At 35.2% G+C, this 24855-nt stretch overlaps 5 protein-coding genes across 20 annotated transcripts; 2 read left to right on the top strand and 3 right to left on the bottom strand.

Annotated features, from left to right (window-relative positions):
- Positions 1-42: 42 nt before the first annotated feature.
- On the bottom strand, positions 43-5931 carry Mer (ezrin/radixin/moesin family protein merlin). Of its 5 annotated transcripts, none has more exons than XM_076374432.1 (10): positions 5533-5925; positions 5263-5332; positions 5052-5181; positions 4770-4975; positions 4392-4619; positions 4112-4321; positions 3903-4009; positions 3240-3369; positions 2836-3171; positions 43-2757 (listed from the first exon to the last, which is right to left on the bottom strand). In XM_076374432.1, exons 1-10 carry the CDS (start codon positions 5562-5564, stop codon positions 2380-2382), a joined length of 1827 nt encoding a protein of 608 aa, XP_076230547.1. In that variant the 5' UTR covers positions 5565-5925; the 3' UTR covers positions 43-2379. The 5 variants fall into 5 exon arrangements, with proteins under 5 accessions (XP_076230547.1, XP_076230548.1, XP_031829713.1 ...); XM_076374433.1 differs by having other exon boundaries at positions 5263-5369; positions 5533-5917; XM_031973853.2 differs by having other exon boundaries at positions 3903-4321; positions 5533-5931.
- A 421-nt stretch (positions 5932-6352) lies between these two features.
- Positions 6353-8666, top strand: Ykt6 (YKT6 v-SNARE homolog). 2 transcript variants are annotated; one of them, XM_031973881.2, is made up of 4 exons: positions 6353-6626; positions 6849-7044; positions 7166-7437; positions 7511-8666. In XM_031973881.2, the coding sequence occupies exons 2-4, from the start codon at positions 6855-6857 to the stop codon at positions 7649-7651; spliced, it is 603 nt and encodes a 200-aa protein (XP_031829741.1). In that variant the 5' UTR covers positions 6353-6626; positions 6849-6854; the 3' UTR covers positions 7652-8666. The 2 variants fall into 2 exon arrangements, with proteins under 2 accessions (XP_031829741.1, XP_031829740.1); XM_031973880.2 differs by having other exon boundaries at positions 6375-6626; positions 6754-7044.
- Positions 8667-8769: 103 nt separating this feature from the next.
- Positions 8770-11065, bottom strand: ND-42 (NADH dehydrogenase (ubiquinone) subunit ND-42). 2 transcript variants are annotated; one of them, XM_031973828.2, is made up of 6 exons: positions 10914-11065; positions 10582-10695; positions 10417-10489; positions 9590-10237; positions 9123-9512; positions 8770-9038 (listed from the first exon to the last, which is right to left on the bottom strand). In XM_031973828.2, exons 3-6 carry the CDS (start codon positions 10483-10485, stop codon positions 8898-8900), a joined length of 1248 nt encoding a protein of 415 aa, XP_031829688.1. In that variant the 5' UTR covers positions 10486-10489; positions 10582-10695; positions 10914-11065; the 3' UTR covers positions 8770-8897. The 2 variants fall into 2 exon arrangements, with proteins under 2 accessions (XP_031829688.1, XP_031829687.1); XM_031973827.2 differs by lacking the exon at positions 10914-11065 and having other exon boundaries at positions 10582-10827.
- A 1858-nt stretch (positions 11066-12923) lies between these two features.
- LOC116425747 (uncharacterized) lies at positions 12924-14977 on the top strand. Of its 2 annotated transcripts, none has more exons than XM_031973849.2 (8): positions 12924-13076; positions 13190-13303; positions 13383-13535; positions 13615-13797; positions 13866-14089; positions 14175-14437; positions 14509-14715; positions 14794-14977. In XM_031973849.2, the coding sequence occupies exons 3-8, from the start codon at positions 13413-13415 to the stop codon at positions 14967-14969; spliced, it is 1176 nt and encodes a 391-aa protein (XP_031829709.1). In that variant the 5' UTR covers positions 12924-13076; positions 13190-13303; positions 13383-13412; the 3' UTR covers positions 14970-14977. The 2 variants fall into 2 exon arrangements, with proteins under 2 accessions (XP_031829709.1, XP_031829708.1); XM_031973848.2 differs by having other exon boundaries at positions 12925-13076; positions 13380-13535.
- Positions 14978-15401: 424 nt separating this feature from the next.
- On the bottom strand, positions 15402-24722 carry LOC116425746 (Farnesyl pyrophosphate synthase). 9 transcript variants are annotated; one of them, XM_031973837.2, is made up of 9 exons: positions 24642-24722; positions 24309-24467; positions 24000-24218; positions 18971-19130; positions 17231-17371; positions 16869-17072; positions 16003-16173; positions 15679-15891; positions 15402-15608 (listed from the first exon to the last, which is right to left on the bottom strand). In XM_031973837.2, the coding sequence occupies exons 3-9, from the start codon at positions 24164-24166 to the stop codon at positions 15402-15404; spliced, it is 1263 nt and encodes a 420-aa protein (XP_031829697.1). In that variant the 5' UTR covers positions 24167-24218; positions 24309-24467; positions 24642-24722. The 9 variants fall into 9 exon arrangements, with proteins under 9 accessions (XP_031829697.1, XP_031829701.1, XP_031829698.1 ...); XM_031973841.2 differs by lacking the exons at positions 24000-24218; positions 24309-24467; positions 24642-24722 and adding exons at positions 22189-22287; positions 23025-23120; XM_031973838.2 differs by lacking the exons at positions 24000-24218; positions 24309-24467; positions 24642-24722 and adding an exon at positions 23025-23147.
- Between the last annotated feature and the right edge of the window lie 133 nt (positions 24723-24855).

Raw genomic sequence — 24855 nt, forward strand, 5'->3', positions numbered from 1 at the left:
CTTAAAACATTCCATGGTTAGTTAATTAGGAGAGAGTCATCAATGTCATGAAAATATTCGTACATTTATTGCATACTGTAATGTAAAGCTTAATATTAATCTGAATTCTAAGGAAGAAAACATGGCATGGATTATAAAGTACACTAATTGATTAAGCAATTGTGAATAACAATTACAGGTACATTCCTCTATATTACAGAAAATACTGATTATGGCCGAAGCACTTTTCGATTAGCATCCAATATACTCGCGTACGCGAATCACAGACAACAGCGCTAGAAGTTCCAGCTATTGATTCCAATTGAACACTCACACCACATTTTTGGTCAAAAGTCTTACATAACATAATTATATTCAGTACAGAATACTAGAAGTTCAATATTATCTAGAATCTAGAGAAAAGATAATTCGTTGTAACATGAAAAGGCAACATTTAGAATTCTAATGTTTTCATTATTCTCATATGATTAAATTAATCAGTGTTCGAGTAACAATTACTACATAAATACATGTAATATTTATATGTAAGGCACTTTCATGTTCAGTCCAATAACAAGTTGTGTTCGAAGAGCTCGTAACAGTGAACTATTCATATTAATATGAAATATTAAAAGCTAATTAAAAGTCATAGAAGGAGAAGGATAAAATGACACTTTAGGAATACAGGATTATAAAATGTATGTAATGCTTAACATCGCATAAAAGTTAAAATTCTTTCGATTTTATCGTATTGTATGTATTTGATTTATGAAAAATATTTGCAGTTGTAATAATATTCCATTAAATTGTAATTATAAAAATATCTAGGAACGTCGATTCTATTTCTAAAAAAAAATAGACATATTTACTTATTCATTGTCTCGCATTGAATGTTTAAAATTTATAAATTCATTATAAATTCTTTTCTACAAAAATATTTGGAAAGCCTTGTCATAAAATACTCGAACACTGAGTTCTCTATCACATTGATAGGAACATTTTTTCCAAAGGCCACGATTAATGCACAAAATTCTATCGCTCTAGTCTAATCAAACTAACTCTATCGTTAACGTGTCGTTTCATGGCGTTAAAATCGTTAACAATATTTCACTTTACATCTGTACAAAAAATTTCTAAATATTCCTTCTATGCATTGGTCAAAATTGTCATAATATTAAAAATATAGATTTTAAAACATTATCGAAAAAATCAGTACATTTCGTTGTTTACGTAAACACTACATAAACGTTGAGTTTTTTTTTAATTTACTTTTGCAAAAGTGACCAAGGCACGAGTACGAACTGTCTTTAGCGTTGTCAAATTTTTATATGCGGTAAATACATCATAAAGAGTAAAAAATCCTTTGCCAATTAAAACCTTTTTTTATATATGATTATTTTAGTAGAACTGCATACTATGTTATGAAAACGAACAGATCATTTTCTTGGCTGAATCAATGTATCGAAATGAAATATTTATTTTGCCATTTCTGGCAAAGTTTCTGGCGAACAGCCAGTTCATTTCCATAAGTTGTTTGACTAGACTGCAGCTTCAATGCATTTTTCCACGAGTTTCTTTTATAATTATATATTGCAAAACAAACATGGACCAGCATTCAATAATTTCATGTCTGAGAGAGTATTAACATTTCGGACAGTAACAGTTATCTAAGCAAGCATTACAATATTGCTTATCCTGTGTAATGAAGGATCGTATAAAAAAATATAGAAGTATTACGAAGTACATGGTGATAACAAACATTAAAAGTTCCACTGATAATATTTACGTTTCAGAAAAATAAAATTCTCTATTCCGCATGTGTAAATTTCGCTTTACTCTACTGACTTAACTTTATCTACAGACCTTGCATAGCTCTAACAGAATTTATGAGAACAATATCGACGCTTTCGAGAATCACTTAAGCCTATAAATAATTATACTAGCTAAAGGTTTTAGTTGCGATTTTGATTTCTGTATATGTACTCTGTTGTAAAAATCTAATATTTACTCTACCGAGACATTCAATTGTTCAAAGTTAACTCAGCACAGTTACATGCAAACAAGTATAATGTATAGTGAAAACTCCAAGCTCAAATGAGAATTCTACTGTAATTATCATTCAATGATGAAACGTAAAAGGATAATCTAATAATAACTTTGACGGTTTAAATATTAGTAAGTAAATTTAACTGTTAACTATGCATACAATGAAGCAGAATGTACATTGTTATATATAGGTAAAACGTACGTTTCAGTATTCTACAACGTATACATACGCACGTGTCTACACGATTTATATATTCCGGATTTATATATTCTCATACCCAATCGTATGTTACTTTGTTTCCTGTTGCATTCGCGCGTTCGTCGAGCATCAACTTTTTCTCAAAAATATAGAAACTATAATTCCTCGAAGAATGCAACTCTAGCCTTAGTGGATCCGGACTTCACTTTTTTCAACGTACTGTACTTGTTCTCACCGAGGCGCACTTGTTCTTCGTGCAACTGGTCCAGTTCACACTGTTTCTCTCCAACTTTCATTACTTCGATCTCCGTGCGTAATTCTCTTAGCTGCTCTTGCAAATGTTTGCTCTTCTCCCAGTAGTCGACCCTCTCTTTTTCAATTTCTAAGGACAGTTGATCGACATCACCGTCAGCGATTAAGTCGTACGAGGTCAAGTCAGCTGGTAACGGTTCTGTATCCAATTGCAGTGTCTGAAGATCTGCTTGTAAATCCGATGGAAGTACTTGTGTAGATGGAAACAAATTTGGCACAGACTGCAACAGATAAAGTATATATTTAATTCAAGTTGTAAGACGAATAAACAACTTAGTCAAATCTGAAAATCTACTTACGGCTATAGTAGCAGTGTAAGCATTTCTACTTAAGAATTCTAGCAATTTTTCTTTTGCCTCCTTCTCTGCAATACGTGCACGTAATAATTCGTCCTTCAACTTTTCAGCTTCTGCAGCTCTTCTCTCTGACTCTTGCACTAATCGTTCAGTGAGTAATTCAGCCTCTCTAGTCTTTCTCTCTAGATGAACCTTTTCCTCTTCAGTCTTCATGTTGTTCAATCGTATACGTGTGATCTCCTGTTCTGCCTCTGAAGCTTTCTGACTTAACAACATTGCTTCCTCTTCAGCAACGCGACTCTTCTCGGCCAAAAGATCTGCAGTCTCTTCGGATCTTCTCTGTAGTAGATTTAAACGTTAGAAGAATTTCTAAAGGGAATATTAATTCTAACAACACTCTATCTTACAAGTGCTTCGTTCGCTAAACGAATTTCTTCTTGATATTGTAGAAGCCGTTGTTCCATAGCTGCCTTCTCCCTTTCCGCTGCCTCCCTAAGTTGTTTCTCCCGTGCTAGCTTGTTTCTTTCAATTTGTCTCCTGTCGATACAAAATTATTATAGAACAGACAGTACGAGGTATGATTTATTAAAGAAATATTTATACAAGGATTTATTTGCTTTTTGTCTTTTAATTTATATAAGTAAGTGTACTAACCTGTATGTACATTTATCTAACTATTCTTAGGTTTCAGGTCCTACAAAATGTTAAATAAAAGAAAAGAAAAGCGAAGGGAATACAGTTGATAGAAATGAAGTACATATATAAGAAGCGAAGAAACAATTTATTAGGTTGAACGGCGTGGCTTAAAAATTGGTAATTGGTATAAACGAGCGGTGAAATTTTTCCTATATCCTTTTTTTCGGGGAAGTATTTCACGTGTTGTATAGAAATGCTTTATTATTTTCACAAACATTAATTATTGAAGCATGTGTAACATTCCAATTAATTAGGAAGCTAAAAGAATTCTTTCATACTTTAATATAAAATTTAATAATACAATAAAATCTTGTATCATCTGTGTTAACACAATAAAACACTGTTATGTAATGGACATGTATTCGGAAACTTACCTTGACTTTTCTTCTTTAGCCTGCGCCTTCATCTGCTGTACCTCCATTGAGTCAGGCTTGCGTCTCCTCATAAACAGATCGTGATTGCCGATACACAGGTCCAGGATCTTAACAAATAATATGTGAGCAGCTTTGTCATTGCTATGTTCGTCCAACCCTAAAGCTATCAAACCCTTCACCCAGCTGCCAACATCTGACTGTTTTTTTACCAGTTTATTCATGCGAACTTTCTGCGAGAAGAACACGAAGTTCGGCGACGTCTTCTCCACTGGCTTAATTACGAACTTCTTGTCATCGAAGCTAATGTGCCGTATTTCTGACCACGTGAACGTAGTTTTGGGAGCCAGTTTGTTCTCCTTTTCGTAGATATTCAACCCCAGAGCTGTTACTCCCAGCCACAGGTCAGTCTCTTTCTTGTTCTGAAAGTTGATGTAATATTAATATAAAGTGAATGAACACACTTAATCAATCGAATCCTCGAACACTTACGCTAATAGGAAAATAATTGACGCCATACATATCCAGATCTTGAGCAATCTTAAGATACTCCATTTCTGCTTCATCTCTGGACATTCCACGGTGATCAGCGTACCATATTTTTATCCTGTCCTCCCACATTTCTGGGGTCATCTGATACTGATCTATAACCCTTTGCGGCAGTAGATCTTCACTGGCAAGCATTCCAGGACGGTAAGAAACTTCGTCATAGTCACCGTACTGAGAAACATAGCACATAACTGAACGTAAAATTGATGAGGTGATTAATCCATATTACAGCTGAAGTATTATTTATGTAATAAACTACACTATCAACCAATCCTTGGTGCCTATTTTCCTATACTTCAAATTATTACAGATCCCAATTACCTTGGCCTGAACTGCGTAAGAAGCTAACAACACAGATGCTTCAGGTGGACAATAAATATCCATAGAAAGAATTGCTTGTTTCACTTGAAGAAAAAATAAATGTTGGGTCACTTCTTGGACTAGTTCTTCTGCCACATCTTCCGGATAAAACTTTGCCAAAAACATAAAGGGTGTAGTGGGTTGCTGAGAGATGCATTGATCTTGAACTGTAATATGTTTCAAAATAATTTGTATTAACAATGTGCCTACACAACAAACTTTACTGAATTCTGAATGTCTCACCTTTTTTATCTAGTTTTAACCAGGATATGAAGCCTTTGGTGTCTTCATATTGAAGCCCAAAATACCATGTTTCTCTTAGTCCTATCGTGCGGCAGACTAAATCGAAGAGATCTCTTCCTGTTGATCTCCACTGAGAATTGAACACATCATAGAAGATCTTTATATAATATATAGGGAACGACGTAATCTGAGAAGGGTGAAGTGAACTAACCTCTAAACTGAATTCCAGTTCAGCATCCAAGGTACAGACTTTAACAGGGAAAGACTTTCCAGATTTTTTCCTTCGAAACGGTGGCATTTTACTCCTCATTATGTTCACTCAACATCACGAAAAACAAGGGTAATCAGTATCGCAAAAAAAAAAACTCAAAAAAAGCAGAAGAAAAAAAAAGTCATAGCTGAGTAAGAGTATCGCTACACCTCGCCAAGCGTTAAATTGTTTATAACATTCTTTAATAGCAAAGATGATAGATAACCTTACCTACGCATTCGCAGCATATTGACCAAATACATTGAAACGCGTAATTAAAATTTTGTCGCCTCGATCCTTGTAACAGACCATCACAATTTTGGCTGAAGGTTTCTTCATTGAATCATCACATCGTGTCGTTCCTTTTCGAGACTTTATTTCTAAAGCAAAAAAGAAAGCAAAAAGAAAACACACAGAACTGTCTCCCCTGACGGAAATCGGCTTCAGTTTCTTGTTTCGAAACAGTGTATTTCCACTAATTTCAGCCAATTCGAGTAACTTCGGTTTCAACAATGACTGTACTGTTACTATAGATGCTTTACCACTTTTGTTTTTCGTCAATTCGAAATCTACAGTATCGATCTATTGAAATCGTGATTTTTTAACTCGCGCGAATTACAGGAACATTTACAAAACTTTCAAGCGAGTTTTTAAACAAATAAAAATTCATTGACAAATTTCGGATGTCAAATAAAAATTGTTGAACGTATGTTAAAAAACTTATTCGCATGTTGGATACAGAAAATGTTTACGTTAATAATAAATGATATCGAATGAAGTACTATAAGTAATATAAAGACGAATATCTTAGTTTATTAATAAAATACAGGATAAGGAAATTTTAAAATGATTAAAAAAAAAGAGAAACTTTATTACCATCTTTCTTACTTGAAATATGAAAAGTATTTTAATCTTTTGTCATATTACTCGCATAGTTTCTTTTATAGTTATATTCTAGTATATAGTATGTTATTTTATATTTGATAAAGATTTAAAATAGATTAAAGAATTTTAACTTTAGCAATAAAATATGTCATTTGATTCCAGATCTTATTTGTCTTAATTTTTTAATGGAAATTTTCGAATCTCGAATTTATATCTGAAATTAATTTTAGCAAACATTATTGACATGAGAGTCATTGTTGGCAAGATGGCAGCCTCCTTAACTCGTAAAATTGAAGTAGGTGTAGTCGCGAAAGAAAATAAAAATAGTTATTGAATCATTACTGGAAATAAAAATTCTTATAATTAAATGTATTTACATCAAATGCGAATGCTGTATATTTAAAGGATTAAAATAATAGGAAAGTTTGTACAATACGGTGGTAAGTCTGACAAAATAATTCTTTATTGAAAATTCATTTTTTTTACTTTTTCTAATTTCTATAATCCGATAAATAAATTCACTAAATGTCAGTTGAATATCTTAAACAATTATTTTTCTGTTACTAGTGTCTTCTGTACCTGGAAATTAAGATATATTATGAACTCGTCCTCTGTACCATTTAAGTGCCCAACCTACTAAAAGTAGTATGTTTATTTTATAGCCAAAAATGGTAAAGTTATACGCATTGTCTGTTTTACATAAAAAGCCTACATCAGCGACAACCTTAAAGGCTGCTTATGATGTTGAATCATTCTCGTTTTTTCAAAAAGGAAGCGTTAAAGAATTCATGAGTTTTGTAAGTAAAACCATTGTGGAAAGGACTCAGATCAGCTCTAGGCAAAGTGTCAAAGAAGGAGGTAACATTTATGAAAACTTAATATTCATTTATATTCAAATATACAAGGATTAATTTTCTATGACAAATATTACATTAATAATAATGTAAAAGGAACTTTTCCTATATGTTTATTTTTCTAGACTATATGTGTCACGTTTATGTGAGGGCAGACAATTTGGCTGCAGTTCTTATATCAGACCATGAATATCCTAGAAGAGTAGCTCATACATTGATTACAAAAGTTATGGATGAATTTGCTACCAAATATCCAAACTCGACATGGGACAGTTTAAACGAAAGCTTAACTGATTTTTCACAACTTAACATATATCTAGCAAAGTATCAAAATCCTAATGAAGCAGATGCTCTTACTAAGATGCAAAATGATTTAGATGAAACAAAAATTATTTTAGTAAGTACGCATGTCAGAAATAACACCCAAGAAACTATTTTTATTATTTTAATGTATTTTATTCAATTTGCAGCACAATACATTAGAAGCCGTTCTTCAACGGGGAGAGAAATTGGATGATCTGGTTTCAAAATCGGAAGGGCTTAGTGTTCAGTCAAAAGCGTTCTACAAAACTGCACGAAAAACTAATTCCTGTTGCAGTTTGGCTCCTTGAAAGCTTTTATTAACAAATTATGCTGACTGTAAATCGGCAAATATATTTGTCATTCTCTAATGACGGTGCAAAGTGCAAATAATTAGTATTATACATGTTTTCTTGAAGGAAATAATTGAAAGATGTTCTGGTTCTGTCATACACAAAATTGAATATTAAATGTACAGATTGTTTATATGTAGAATGTATGGTGACACTCGAATGTCAAACCACTGCCGGTTTCATTCAGTTAATTTTAAAGAAATTACGTATAGCTATTATTTTTAAAAACCGATTTGATTTGTATCACTTTTCTGTAGGAATGTATGATCTGGACGTAAACGACGAGATAAATGATTTACAGGTATAAATATACATTCCAATTTTATTTTATTAAATTTAAACGAAACTTCTAAAAGAAAGGTACAAATAAAATTGAGAAGCTTTGTTGAAGAGAATAAGTACACGTTGTAAGTTCAATACTCAAATTTTTTTATCTATTAAAATAAGATGCGTTCATGCAAATTTATAAATTCATTTTATTTTAATTTGTAAAATAACTGGCAATGAATATTACTTCTTGTTTTTTAAAACTGTTTTTCTTTTTTTTTTATTGATTGATAACATCTTTTTAAGGTCAACTGATGTATTTCAAACAGTGTTTTTTCTTTTCAACAACCTTACATAATTTTAATATAAAAATTACTACTATTAAACTTTATTATTGCAGAAGGTTGATTATATTATCACAGGTATATATTTTATAACCCACAAGGTGAAAAGAATGAAAATACCTTGTTACCAAAAAGTCTGCTAATAAGAATTTCAAGCTTTGCAGATACTTAGTGTTATAATTTTCAAAAATCTGTACCTTGATATTCAACGTTATATTTATATATTTAAATTACTCGTCACTTTGGTGTGTATGAATGAGTATAATTTTGTGAACAATGTATATTTTTATGGTGTACTTTTTGTGACATAATAATGAAGTAATAATAATATTATTAAATATTGCACAGAGTTCTACATGTCAGTTGAGATTTTTTTCCATTTGAGAGCTAAACAGGATAAATAGTGAAAATTTGATTATGATGCTTCAAGCACTGAATAATAACAGTAACAGAATAACACAGCAATTACAAATTTTACATAGAGACATATTTATTTTACTATATTACGATACTGAGTGTAAGAATAATTATTCTTATTCAATTTAAAGACATTCCAGTTTACTAGATACATATAACAAATTTTTATAATTGATTTAAGTAATTTTAGATTTGGTCAGATTTATTAAATCCCTTGCAGTTTCTCGGAAAGCGAGAAGATCGTGTGGCTCTCGCGCGAGAAGAACTTTATGAAGTGGTAGATGGTCAAACCTTTGATCATATCTTATTCCAGTACACTTGAAATGAGAAAATAATTATCGTTTTAAGTTATTTTTGTATAATTTATTAATTATTGTACATGGGTAAGATATTCTACTTACATTGAATATTATCTCGTCAGAATCTTGAATTTCACTACTTGATGGACAAAGTTCAGCGGGAAACAAGTCAGCAGATCTCATCACAGCTTCTACAAAGTACATTTCCAGATTGACAACAGATAATCTCAAATCTCTAACTTCTGACTCAGTCCAGAATGACCAATTAGATAATTTTCCATTTGAAGTATCATCGAAATTGATGTTCTCAATGTCATGTACTACATAGCTATAATCAGCATCTTTAGACCAATCATAAACTAATACATGCGAATGCTTGGCCAACGGTTTTAAGTATTTTTCTTTGTATGACTTTTCCAAATGACTTAGGAATTTTGATGTAAATAACTTCGACGTAACTTCTTCGGGTCGACCTCTTTTCTTAATTTTCTCCTGAAATAAATTGGTCCCAGAAGTTAAGCATAAGTAAAATTATAACAATTCATTAAAAGTGTATAATGGAACTTTACTTGAACAGTCTCTACAGGTGCATCCAAATATATTATTATATGCGGTTCTGGAAGGTTCTTCTCTGGAACAGTTCTCATACACATATAATGTTTGACTAGATCATTACTGACATACCCACTCTTTAACATTGCATCAGCAAAAGCAAGATCTGAATACACGGATCTATTAAGGACTACACCTTGACCGGTTGATAACAGATGGATTAACGCGATCAAATATTGTTCCATTCTCATAAGAAAAAAATTGATTTGGAATGTGTTGGACCTTATATCATTAGGATTTTTTAAAAAATCTTCTAACACAAAAGATCTAAGGATTGGTGGAAGTTTTGGATCCAATTCCCTTTTATCGAATCCAGTTGGAGTAAAACATAAGTCTTCCAAGTGTGAAGGTGGTGGCATATATAGCAATCCAAATTCTTTTGCTAAATATTCACATAATTTCGTCTTTCCAATGGCAGGAGGACCATCTACAGTCACTATTCTGGTATTTTCATCAAATCTATATGTCATTGGATCCATAAACTGTTGTCTTATTGATCCATATTGTTTCTCCCAATATGGATATGGAGCAGGTTTCGCTCTAGGTTCTTGGAAAGCCGTTCTCGTCATAGATGCCAGTTGTATTACATTATAACTGTTTGATACCTAACAGACAAGTAATAAAGAAATAATTCCATTCTATTATTTATTTGAATACAGTGAAAAATATGATTTAATTTCTCGCTTAGCTTATGAACATATGAAAAATGTGAAAGAAATATTTATTCTTTTACATTTTCGTTGAATTATATCGTTAAATTAACAATACTTCTAAGAATACTAACCTTACATAATCGTTTTAAACACCCTATAGAACTGGCTTTTGAAATACAGGCAGTCGACATCAATGCCATTGTACTGGAATAAATGTTACGTGAATAACAAAAATTCAAATACTGTTAATCAAACACAACATCGTAAGAACTACTTTTCAGCTGATTTGTATATACCTTAACTTAGACACTACGAACCCACGGCCATTCAATACCTCCAGTGATGCTCATTCGGTATACAGACTAAGCCATTTACAAGATCCTTACTGTCATCATAAAATGCCCCGCTTTCTAAAACAATTCTTGCAATCATGAAATATTATAGTTTACTCATAAAACAGAGTAGTAATTATTGAAAAACCAACGAAAGTAAAATTCATTTTAACATTGATTTCAGATTCGCATGTCTTGACCACAGGATGAAACTAAAGTATTCTGTATTAACGACGAGCAAATGTTAAAACAAATTTACTAATTAAATTATTTCATTCATAAATTCAACGAATTACTTTCTTGAACCACCTGATTCCTCATCCAACAGCATTTAACTAGAGCCGTCTCATAGGAAAAGAAAGACGAATATTCATTTACGCGCTTAAAATTCATGTTACACATGATTATTATAATACAATTTTAGAATAGATAAAAAGAATATTCCCAATGTGGACGTGTAGGTTAATATTGATGTAAACTTCATGGATATGCGTGCATATGTATAGGTGTAACGTGCGTGTATGCGTTGTTTTGAATAAACGCGGAAAAAAAGAAAAGATATTGAAAAAAAAAGCGAAGTTTGTGTTGACAACGAAAAATATATAGAAATTGTCATCGTTTAAATAAACGTCTATACCAATATATATATATTGCATAGGAAAGAGAAAATCCTTCGTAATATTGTCAGAGGCGCTAAATGAAATCACACAGGTGTGACAGCAGCTGTTAAAATCATTGTAATTCGTAAAGAGAGAAAGAGAGCATTTTTCCCATTACTGTAATGAGAAAGACAAGGACAGCGCATGCGTGCGACAAGGATGGACAATTTGGTTGCGAGCGACAGTAGCGCCATCTAGCGGACGGGCGTTTTCGAAGCTTCTCCCTATACCTGTAATGTGTAAGACAAGGACAGACATACTGTGCGACAAGGACAGAGATAGTCTCACACTCTCTCTCTCTCGCGACCTCCTTGGAAAAAGCATCTCATCAGTCCCTGGTGCGTACGCGCGAAGCATCAGGACCGAGGAAGTCTCCGTGACAGTAATTTTGGTGGCGGCATCTAGCGGCGGAAGCTATGAACTAAACGCGACACTTCGATCGGGAAAGGAACAGCGAATTCATTAATAACTCGACTAGCAGAAATCATTTATGAACATTTGTAACTTAGAATCATAGAATGAACATTTCCCTACTTTCCTATTATCGCTTTGGATAGGATTCTTCGCCTCGTTAATTATTTATTAATTATTTTTCGGGACGATGTCACAAGGTAACCAGGAATTTTTTTACAGGTGCCCAGTAGACAATTAAGTTTCTCGCTTAAAAGGCATAATTTGTAAACATTTGCGATTGAGGAAATTGGGGTAGACTCTTAGGAACATTCACTAGCAGTTTGAACCAGATTTGAGCAGTAATTAATAAGCTATTAGCGATTTTCTGATGGGTTCTTCGCAGCTCTAAGGAAGTCGTTTTTGGCGCCATCTAGCGGACACGGCGTGGTACTAATTGGCTAGAAGTTTAAACCGTTTTGCACTATGTGGCGCCACCGATGATGGAGGCGGGATTTTTTAAAATTATTTTCTTAAATTACCTTCGCAGGTTTTTAATAGATTAGACACGACTATTCTGTGTTACGAATGAAATATTTAATATATATTTGACAATAAACAATTAATTATGACACTGAGATTGACTATATAAAGAAAGCATTTAACTCCGTTCCGAATTCAAAAGAGGAAAATCAAAATTCGAAAATCAACATTCCTGCTGTTCCTGCTTCGTCGTTTCTTCCCATCGAGAAACCCCTCGAACCCCCCAGAGATGCCACTCGGGTATCAAACACGAGCTGTCGAGGGGGTCTTAGAACCCCCAGATTCTCCGAGGGGGTCTTAGAACCCCCGCAGAAACTTCTTGTGGGGTTTCGAGGGGTCTCTTGTCAGTTTTAGAGAGGTTTTACGAGGGGGTCTTAGAACCCACCAAAAATCTCTCGGGGGATTCGAGGAGTCTCTTATTAGTTTTCGAAAGGTTTTTCGAGGGGGTCTAAGGGGTTTCTCGTGGGGTTCCAGGGGTTTCATGTGGGGGTTCCAGGGGTTCCTTATGGAGGTTCCTTCAAGGGGTCCGAGAGGTTTTTTATGGGGGTTCCTTCAAGGAGTTTCTCATGGGGTCCGAGGGGTTTCTTATGGGGTTCCAAGGGATTTCTTATGGGGGTTCCTTCAAGGAGTTTCTCATGGAGTCCGAGAGGTTTCTTATGGGAGTTCCAGGGGTTTCTTATGGGGGTCCGAGGGGTTTCTCATGGGGGTTCTAGGAGTTTCTTGAGCTCTGAGTCCTTTTAGACTGAGCGAGATTATTAGTTCGAAACTTCTCCCATGATACCCGTTAGAGCGGGATTCCCATGGGAAGACTCGCGAAGAAACCGCGCCGTCGAAATTAATTTGGCACATGTGTCTATGCCAATCAATGTATGAATATGTATTAAATTAATTTGTTTTATAGGTTTTGAGATCATTTGTGAGGGTCTGAGTATTACAAATGACACGTATATAATTAATTTTCTTTATTTTTCATGGAATAGATATTTACATATGTATATACATATATACAGATAGTACGAATATTATTGTTGGTCGAATCCACATTGATTGTTGTTGTGGGATGCCCATTGATAAAGACTGCGATAGTGGAACGGGTAAGTGGAGGAAAAAAATAGTTGTTTCACTTTTTTCTGATTTCAGTGTAACCTAAAAATTATGTTGAATGTACAGCAGGTATTGGTGTATTAATTGAACCATTTAACTATGACAAATATAACCGCGAATGAAATGAATGAATCTGAAAAGAAACGGTTGGAGTCGTTGAAGCAGAAGAAGAAATTATTTAAAGCTAAGGAATTGGCAATAAAACATGCATTAAAGAATTTGGTAAACAACAAAATCTGAACATTACCCCACTTTGTTCTCATACCTGTGTATCAAAGCATTTCTAATTCTATATTTACAGGATAACAAATCGAATAATAATAATAAAATAATATTTGATGATGATATCGATGAAGTTGAAGAGCCAAAAATCACAAAAGTAGGGAAGAAGAGAAAGCGTGAGCTATTCGATGATACTGTTGACGATGATGACGATAAAGATGGATCCGCATGGAATATTAGTAATTTTGAAAATCACAAGAAGGTAATAGATATTCTATCTAAACAGTTCAGAAGAGAAAAGTGTTACTAACGAAGTAATGTTTGCTTTAGGGGAATAATATGATTTTAGGAAACGACGCGAGATTTAAGATAGACGAACGTTTCATGGATGACAATCATGAACTTGAGACAGATAATGCACCAAAAGATAGTAGTGAGAGTGATTTGCAGAAGGAAAAGGAGATGCAATTAGATATCCTAGAAAATATCTTGAAAGTACCGATTCAGAGCACGTTAAAAAATAAAGAACTGAATAAGGATCCAAAGTTTGCAAAGTACAGATACGAAAGAATGGATAACATAAAAGAGACTGAAATAAACGTTTCTGTGTCATTGTTTCACGTTCTTTTAACATTTTAGGAAACAAATGATCAGGTATGATCCTACCGAAAGAGACCACAAAGAGTATGAGATTGTTTCGGAGAATGTAGAACTGGATACGAAGAAAGTGAAAAGGAAGAAGAAAGCCAAGGATAATGTTGAAAATAATGTGGAAAGCACACCCGTCGAAGTATCAAAAGAAATTTATTTCTCTGTATCAGAGTCATTAACAAAAACTTTACAGAAAGGCGGCGAGTTCAGTTTATTAAAAACATTTGGAAAAGAGGAAACCATTGACAAAGGTTGGTTGTTTCGCTGAATTAGCCTACAACTAAAAGCATATGCATTCTAAATTTTCTTTATACACTTTCAGAACAGCAAGAATATAAAGCGGTAAGATTAGACTCGCCCAAAAATAAGCAATTACAGTTCAATTTCAATGGAAAAAATCCATTCAAATACGACTCGTCTGACAACGAAAATAACGATGAAGAAATTGATTTAAAAACAGAGCAATCGCCGGTAGTACCTAAGAAAACGAACAAGTTCTTTTTCGACACCGATGATCCACGTTTCAATGGTATACAGAATGTGAAACGTATAAATAACAATAAGAGAATAATCGCTTATGCAAAGCTGAACATTTCGAAAATTTCAGACGCAGTAACGTTTTTCTGCGGAGAGTTCGTGCCGCACGAGGAGTTTAAAAATCTGAGACAAGAATTAAAACAAATCGTACGTTCGAAGATTCGTCGAAATGTGAAGAAACGCCAACCGTACGGATATAAAAAGAAGATAATGAAGCAAAGTCTAGGGCGTAAAAGGAAACATTAGGCAATGAAATTGAAAGGTTTATTCAACTAGATTTAACATTTATTTTTTTAATGTTAACATGAATATATCAGATTCGTACAAATGTTTTTATAGAGGAAAAATAAAATTCTGTAAAAATATATATATACATATACATATACATATACATATACATATATACATACACATGTTTATATCATATAAAATACTCTACTAACGTGGAATTCATTTCTTCGTCATTTATCACTGCATACCGGATACTTAACAGTAATTGTGATGCATTATTGCCTGGTTCGCAACGATTTAACGCTATCAACCAAGTTTTTCGTTGTTAAAAAGGAAAAATTCAAATGCACCCGACATTAGTCCTATCTCCGATGAAGAAATTTGTAATATATAAAAATATCCCTCTGACTTGAGAATAAATCAGCCTATCCTTCCCGGTGAGAACAATTACCTCTCCATTTGTTTCTTCGACACCAGTTTAAGGAGCTGTAAAAATATATCGTGCGGAAGTCCTCGTGATATTTGTTGTATATGCGTGTGCAATAAATTGTACGTTTCTTGGTCGTAAATGGAGAAGGTGTTTTGCAAGCCTATCTCGTCGTAAACCTGCATAACACGATTCACCTTCTCCTCGTCCGCTATACCGTAACATTCCTGCGAATCATTTGAAATGAATAATATTCCGTTGACCGTCGCGATAAAGATTTATCGAGGGTATACCAACTTCTAGAATCTTCCTTTGTTTCTGCGTGGCACGTTGCAATGCCACGACGATAAGCCACGTGCATTTCCCTTGCGCTATATCTGTACTATTTTTGCCGGTGACCTCCTTGTCACCGTAACAATCTAAATAATCGTCTCGCACTTGAAAATACTGGCCCATTTCTATCAGAATAGTCTGCGCTTGTCTAAACAATTCTGGGTCTTTAATGCCCACCTGTGACATCACAGAAAATGTATTATGAATTATCAATGTTCCTTCAAAAGTAAAAAGACACAGCAAAACAATGGGGTTACATTGTTTAATTTTAGTTTTAGTTGAACTTACAAAATGCATAGCAGCCTGGACTGGCAGTACGAACGTGTAGTAAGCTGTCTTGTGTTTCATAATGTTGTTCATTCGGTCCATCGTGAAACGACTGAAGTCGATCTGTTCGCCGGGTTTCCGTACGGTCGCGTACATGTCCAGAATCTGTCCCATCACGGTTTTATACGTGGTCTGCAATTAATAGAACAACTGTGCGTAACATTCGCGCGTAACGTCCGATAACACGTTCCGTTTTAAATGAAACTTTCCGTTCAAGCCATTGGGTATTGTCGTTGTAAAATGAAGAATTTATTAAAATGTATTATGCAGTCAATTATGGGCATCTTAATACTGCGATGGTTTTTTTACTGCAATTTGTTTTAACGTTAAAAAATGCGGTTCCCAATCGGCAAGAAACTGTACTGTAAAAGTTGCAACATTCTAGAATAATTGTGTGGATAAACCACGTTTATGTTTGCCATGTTTTAACAAAGTTCACCGTAACATCCCTTTCTGATTATATACAAACTTGTCACATAAATATAATATTAAATATATTTCAACTAAAATGTTTTATTTTAAACTAATATAGACATAAAAAAATATCATGTGATGCGACTCGCTCGGCAGAGTAATGTTCAGCCAGATATTTGTCAAAATAATTCCTAAAAAAATTAATTTATTGCTTTGTTGTGTTATGCGTCTTAAAATATACACCCTTTTCTTGACAGTTATGCATTTTGCATTATTTTAATCATTGTAAGGCATACTCCAGAAAGAAAACAATACAATGCCTGAACGGAATGTCTTCAAAAGACGGTTTGGCACAGAACGTGTTAATTCGCGGTAACCCCATCTCGTGATTTCCGAAAGAAATTCATATTTACATCTAAAAACAGATCTTGAAGGACTCCGTAGCATTCGTGCGATTTTAAATGTATTTTTAAAAGCTTGTATACACACATTTCTACCATCAAACAATCGGATATCGCTGGCAAACCACGATCGTTTACTAGGTACCAACACAACTGACCGCGCCGGATCTCCGATCGGTCTTGTATGTCGTCGCACATTAGCAGGTATGCCTGTAACTATAATGAAAGAACGTGTCGTTAGTTTGTACGAGTAATTACGATATTAGAATAAATGAATATGCAATATAAGCCGGCAACCGTGCCATCCCGGGGAAAACATATTCCCGAAAGCCTGAAGACGACAACTCGATGGTTTATTTAAGTGAAATGCATACTATTTCTATGCACCATGAGAGTATTCGCGCTAAACGCAGGTTCTCCTCTGTCGCCCGATCCTGCGGGACCAGTATCTTGTACGTGTATATCAGCGCTAACGCTCTGATCTTCTTCCCGGTAGGAACATTGTATTGCAACACCTAAAAATAACAAAGAGACTCTCGTTAAATAATTCAGGTCTACTCTTCGAGCGAGCGATCGGTACACGCGCTGTCTTAATTCGTAATGACCTCGAGAGGCTAGGCTTAACGGGTTCGTGGGTCGGGGTCAACAAAGGCGCGTCGTTACTACTGTTCGTTACCTGCGCGCGTTATCGCCGCTTATTGAAATATCTGTCACGATTTACATAGAAAAACTTGACTGCCGATTAGACATATTGTATCTTTTGCCGTCTTCTCTCATGCATAATATTAGAATATGCCTCTAACGAAAGGGAACCGCACTCCCCGTAACTGTATCTGCGAAAAGGTCACTCTCTGTAGTTACACGGGAAAAGGGTCTGCGTGTCACGTGGACTCGTGCAATCATTTCTCTTAACCGTTTGAGTCCCGTGCGCCGCTTTCGCGCTCTTCAGATTTCATGTCGAGAAAACAACACCTAGCGCATTTCAACTGTATGGCGCACTCGCAAACAAAACGCGCTCAACTTTTCAGGCAATACTATTATATATTATATACTATTATATACTAACTATATATAACTATATATACTTATACTATTATATATATATATATAATAATATTAATAATATTGATAATAATATATATAATATTAACACAGATGAAGACAAATGTTGTCACGTTGCTTGGCTTCTCTTGTCGATACTACTTTGTATATAAGTAATCCAAGTAATGCATTTTGCATTTCCTTGTTACATATTATAAATTATTATTATTATTATTATTATTATTATTATTATTATTATTATTATATATAACTATATATATAAATAATACTATTGTATATACAGTATATTATATATAATAGTATTATACATTGCGTACCGGTAACGAGAAATCTCGTTTTCCTATAAAGACACTTAGCTATGCAACTCCGCCGATTACCATAGCATTGAGAAAAATATAAAATTTCATTCGAATTGATTATCTGTTTCAAATATATTACAATATGATATCTGAGTTTTTCTATGTACAGCGACACAAGTTGACCTCACTGAAAATTTCCATCCGCATAATTCAATTTTCTGAAAATTAGCCGGCACGTAATGTGTCAACACAGATAAAGGCAAACGCTGTCGCGTTGCTTGGCTTTTCTCGACACGAAACAGAAGGAGCGCTATCGGGCCGTTTGGATCTTTTCATGTGCCATTCGGAAAGCGCTATCGCGCTGCTCGACTTTTCTTCAACCGTGTTTTTCTTTTTAAAAGCCTCTGGTACTCAAACGGTTAACACGTTCCGTGCCACAGAAACTTCGGTTATATTCTGCTTATCAACTGTATCGAGTTTTTCAATAAAATAATAACTTATATTCAAGTTTCTGGTGATTTTTATATATTTTCATATATTGTTTCTTTACGTTTTCACTGCTTTGTAACGTATACCGTCGATCGTGACCATATATATCTATTAAAAATATTTTCTTACAAACACTGGCGTGTACTATACGTGGTACACGTGGCACGGAACGTGTTAATAATCCCGAGCACGGATTTCCATTAGCGCCCGTGGATGTACATTCATTTTCGAATGTTCGTTTCGCAGAGAATCTCAGGGGAGCACCTTCGTTATCCATTTATCATTGATAGGGTCAAAATGGCGGCCGTCAGTGAGGTCCCGGAGGATGTCCGGCCACAGAGCCATCAATTCACGGGTCTCATCTTTGCTCATCAGCGAGAGCTGTGGACCGGAATGCAACGTTCGCGCGCCGGTGTCCGCCGATCTGAAAACATCCGGATATTTAGAACGCTGGAATGCAAGTTTAACACGTCGAGTGCTACGTCAGTTCCTAGGGACTGACAGTGAACTTTCCGTTCAAGCGGCGTCAATCCCTGGGGACTGACAGTAGATTTTTCGTTTGGGCGGTGTGGATTCTAGGGACTGACAGCGAACTTCTCGTTTAGTCGACATCGGTGCATGAGACCAGCATTTTAAAGGGTTAAATTATTAATGACAATTAAAAAATTTACGTTAAAATTTAGCGTACTCTCGTGGCTTTTTCAGACTGATCGTTTCCTGGTGTTCGCACTTTTGTCTCTTTGGCATTCCCCACCCCATTATCTTACGTTTATACATTGTATACATGTGCGTTGCCTGCACCATTGTCACAGTGCAAACGACAAAAGAAACAGCGAAAAAAAGGAATCGTCTGTTGCGCTGTGTCGCGCGGTCTAATTTAGCGTTCGGCATCAAATGCTCGCGCGCTGCCGCCTGAGCGGAAAGTATAGCAAAATCGGCGCCGCACTCAACGTGTTAACCCTTTGCAGCCGAAGACTCTTTAACCCCTTGCCCTACAACAACGAGTGAGACTCGTGGTGAAGATTTTCAACATGATTCAACAAATATTACTCAGTTCATTCGAATTGAAAGTAAATATTATTCTTCTATAATCAACTATTATACTTAACACATTGCGTACCGACTAATTTTCAAAAAACTGAATTGTGCGGACGGAAATTTTCACTGAGGTCAACTTATATCACTATACATGGAAAAACTCGGATATCATATTGTTATGTAATATATTTTAAATAGATAATCGATTCGAATGAAATTTGATATTTTTTTCAATACTGTGATAATTAGCGAAGTCGCATAGCTAAGTGTCTTTATATAAAAACGAGATTTCCCGTTACCGGTACGCAATGTGTTAAAAGGATATATAGGCATAACATATGCTTAGGATTTTTCTCTTTTTCCAATAAATTATTAATGACAAAGTCGCCTTATCGATCAGAGTTGAGAAAGAAATCATAGGCCAAGGGGTTAACCCTTCGTGGGCGGAGATACTTTGAAATGTGCAAAGTCTTCGACGGATGAAGTTCAATTAAATATCAATTACTTAATTAATAGGAAAACAGAGAACTACGGGCTGCTCTTTTGCTGTTTCACTAATTAAATCAGTTGTTCGCGACTTAGTCTTCCAAACGTGAACATCTGATCTCGCTGGAATGATGACGTTCGTCCGCAACGGGTTAAACGTTCAAAGTTGAACTTGAATAATTGCTGTCAGCCGAGACGAATGCCGAACATGGCGCAATTTGAAATTCAACGTCCTTATCGCGCTCGTGTACTCTAGCTAATCACGCGTCACCCATCAACCAGTCTTTACAGTCAAAATGACATTGCATTTTTTTGTTTGTTTCAACATTTCTATATTAGAAATAATAATACAATCGAATAATTTCATATTATCATATTGAACGCCGGCTAAATTTCAACTACTAAAAACGCGAGTGTCGGTGATTATGTCGATACATTTTAAAATGTCGATTAAACGAAAATTTCTAACTTACGGACGAGAATAAGGAATTCGAATTTGTAAATTTTACTTTCGATTTGTGTTACACATATCTAAAATATTACATGAATTAGCAATTAAACGATAGACTAAAAATCCCGCATTATCGCGGGGCCGGCGCTCAATGTGTTAACACATTGCGCACCGGTAACGAGAAATCTCGTTTTTATATAGACACTCAGCTATGCAACTTCGCTAATTAGCACAGCATTGAAAAAAATATAAAATTTAATTCGAGTTGATTATCTATTTCAAATATATTACATAACAATATATCCGAGTTTTTCTATGTATAGTGATATAAGTTGACCTCAGTGAAAATTGCCATCCGCACAATTCAGTTTCCTGAAAATTAGTCGGTACGCAATGTGTTAACACTAAAACTACCAGAGAGGTCAAATGACCCATGCCTGATGTCTTCTTTCTGCAATTATTAGAAAGGTAGCAAGCGTTTCTCTGAGAAATTATTAAAGAAATTCATTTAGCACTACGCGAATTGAATTGTAAATCAATTGAAGTCTGAACAGATGCACACTTGGAGTTTCTATAGCGAAATTTTCAAAAGTCAATTGAAGTGCTCGGTAGTTTTAGTGTTAACCCTCTATGGGTCGAATTTTTGTTCGTGATTATAACAAAATCTATGCAGTATGAAATTAATAAATATCAACATATGAACATAAATTAACAACGCGTTCGATACTGTCAATAATTCCATCAAACGAATATATTTTGTAACTTTCTAGTTACAATGACGTTAAACTTTCACGCCTGAGCGTACAAAAGTTAAAGTTAACTGATTACTTTATTTTATTCGCCACTTCCGGTGCAAAATGAAGTAAATCAACAAGATGCCAATATACTGATATGTGTTACATTTGTGACTTCAAAGTTACATGAGCTTATAAAGGGTTAATATGTTTTCTCTATTAAAATTCCATCAAGCTCCTAGTAATGTCAGTAAAAAAAACTTCGAGTGCAAACGGTTAATCTCGACACGTGCCCGTCGTACGTTTACGGCTCGTTACTGTAACGGAATGACATTTACTACGCGAGGAACTCCGACCTCCTGTTGCCAGCCTGTTTTTCGCGAGAGCAAAACACAGAACCTTTCGTCGAAGAAAAAAACATTCAGCAAAAAGGAGAGAAGACGATCGGATTGCGTAAACCGTAATTACTCTAATTAATCGTGCGGACAAACACACGGGTCTGATATCTGTGTCCTACGGTCTCTCATCGCGTATGCAATGTATTTTGTTTACGACCAAAAAATTATACGACATACAGTGTTCGTTATCTCCTCGATTCTCAAGCAGAAAAACCCGTTAAATATTTATCAGCGGAAGAGTTACAGAACAGGGAAAAACGGAGTGTCCAAAAAAAAGCTCTAAAGGTGCGTGCATAATAGGACGGACAATAGGAAGACCCTCGCGGTTATTCAATTGTCATGGAAATGAAAATATGCACGTGTGTGTATGTGTACCTATGCCTGTTCCGATAACAACGAGAGAATCTTAACGCATCGGCTAATTATCAGGAAATTCAATTCTGGATTTCCAGTGACATCCACTTGTATCGCTATCTATAAAACAAACTCAGGTATCATATTATGTAATATATTTTAAATGGACAATTAGTTCTAATGGAATTTAACCCCCTATGGCCGAATTTTGTTTCGTGATTATAAGAAAATTTTTGCAGTATGAAATTAATAAATATCAACGTATGAACACAAATTAACAATGTATTCAATAGTTTCAACAATTTTATTGAAACGAATGTATTCTGTAACTTTGAAATTATAATGACGTTGAACGTAAACGCCTGTGTGTACAAAAGTTTAAGTTGGTCAATTATTAATGTCGTTTGTCATTTTGCAATAAAAAATTAAATACGTCAATTTAACTCGGTATATTGATGTGCGACTTCAAAGTCACACGAGCTTATAGAGGGTTAATGTTTCCTTGAATGCTGTAATTGCTAAGAGTGTTTGTATGAAAACGAGATATCTCGTTAACGGTAAACGATGCGTTAACATGGCTGCGCCAGGGAACGATTTATCGCCGATCAGCTCGGAACAAGATGGATCCGATCACACTCTGACGCCGGTATTTATCGTGCCCGTTATCCACGGTGACTTCTATGGAACCGAGGAAGATTCATTGAAGATCAACTGACGTTTCGTGCAGTTCGTTTTCAATGCCGCCCCGCGAGATGTACAAGGGAAATGCGAGATTTGAAATTCCGTAGAGCACGGAAGAAGGAATCCATTCGGAAATCAGCAGATCCGTTACGGTGGTTCTGAAGGCAGTCACGCACCGCGGAACGCAGACGGAGATACACTGTAAACCGACCGAGACTAAAGACAACTTCATCGATATGATTGTCAATACGAGAATCTGAGCACACAATGCCGTTACGTGGAACCGACTCGACTGCCCCTTTAACAGGCTCGCAGCGTGCGTGCCGATTGTCATGTAAACCAGTCTACCGTTCGACGTCCGTACAATGCTGTTTATTCGAGAGTGTTCAACCGACAAATCAACGAAACGACTGCTCGATAATTAATCGAGTTCGACAAAACTTAACCCTTAGCACTTCAGACGGTTTTGTAATCTATCAGCAACTGCAACGAATTCTTATAGTATTCCTGGCGGATGTGAAGAATGCTATAACGTTTCTTACATCTTTGATTTTCCTTAGTGCGAAATTTGAATGTGCGAGAAATCGAATAATTGTAGGGTAATTTCTTTGATTCGTTAAAATATTCAATATTATTCCTGGTGCAATATTTCAACCTACAGAGTTCAAAGGGTTAACCCTTTGCACTCGAGAGGCGCCTTCAGTCGCCACTGAATTCGACCCAACAAAATGATAAAATTTTCAATTCAATGTTAAATTTGATATAGTGTATCAACGCGTAGAACGTCGAAATAAAATAGTTACTTAATTTATGCGAGGTATTCCTTTATGTCAGTTGTAAAAAGTATCATTGATATTTCATCAGAAAATAATGAGTATTTGTTGAGAAAAATATTCTCGAGTAAAAACACGCACGTTTCGAAAATTCCGAAGCATCTCGTGTTCTCGTTTCGACCACGCGAATAATTGATTTCGAATAAATGTTTCTTTGAATTGCACGAAAAATAAATCCTCCGATGAACGCGCGAATCGTGTGAATAAATTGGTGTTTAAAATGCGCAACCGTTGAATACGGTGATCTTTTGTACTCACGTTGGAACGTTTCTATTCGCATAATTGAAGAATATATTATCAAGAATTATCGTTACTCACCGAAAACATTGCGGGAGGCATTCGCTTGGCCTGTTGCGCGAGAGCTGTATTCTTGTTTCATGGAACAGGCGCGAAGCGTTGTTTCGAATATTTACAGATTTAACGACCTTCTGTGGAATGTCTTGCTTAAACAACGACAGACAATGCCTTTGCAGAATGGAAATCATTTTTTCGCGTGCAGAGGTATCTTAGAATGATTAACCTGTAACCTTCCTCCTCCTGTAGGTATACAATGAATTATAAATACGTCTCTTTGCCTGGAGTGAAATGTATGTTGCATTAATAGAGTCCGTCGTTGGATATACGTACACTGAACGGGCGCAAAAACAGTCGTTCCCCACGTAGAGAAGGTAAATAATTGACATTAATTCGAAAAATAAATTTCGGAATTCGGTGGAGTTACCGCATAACCTGACCCGTACCGTTCGATGTTCATACTGATCTGTTTCGGTGAAAACGAGACTGATGCTTTTATACCGGTGTGCCCGGTACGGGACGATACGTGGAATAGAAGAAAATACGCGTACATAAATATTAATTGAAACACAGTTGAAATTTATAGAATGCGATAAACTTATAGTCACGGTAATTTCGTCTACGGTCATTCATTATGGAAATGAATATTACTTTATAGCTACATACCTTATATAGTCATCGAACAGCGTAACGAGCAACGACATTTCCCCATCTACAACCAAGATGTTCTATGGTACAACCTGGGACGCCATCTAGCGAAGATATACTGAAACAGTTTCTAATTTTCTGTATTCTTTATCATGATTGCAGCATTTCATAGTTGATCGTTCGAATCGAATAGAGTTCGCCAGTGTATCGGTGGATTTTGAACTCTGTCGGT

This window comes from Nomia melanderi, chromosome 2 (assembly GCF_051020985.1).
Source record: "Nomia melanderi isolate GNS246 chromosome 2, iyNomMela1, whole genome shotgun sequence".
NCBI lineage: Eukaryota > Metazoa > Arthropoda > Insecta > Hymenoptera > Halictidae > Nomia > Nomia melanderi.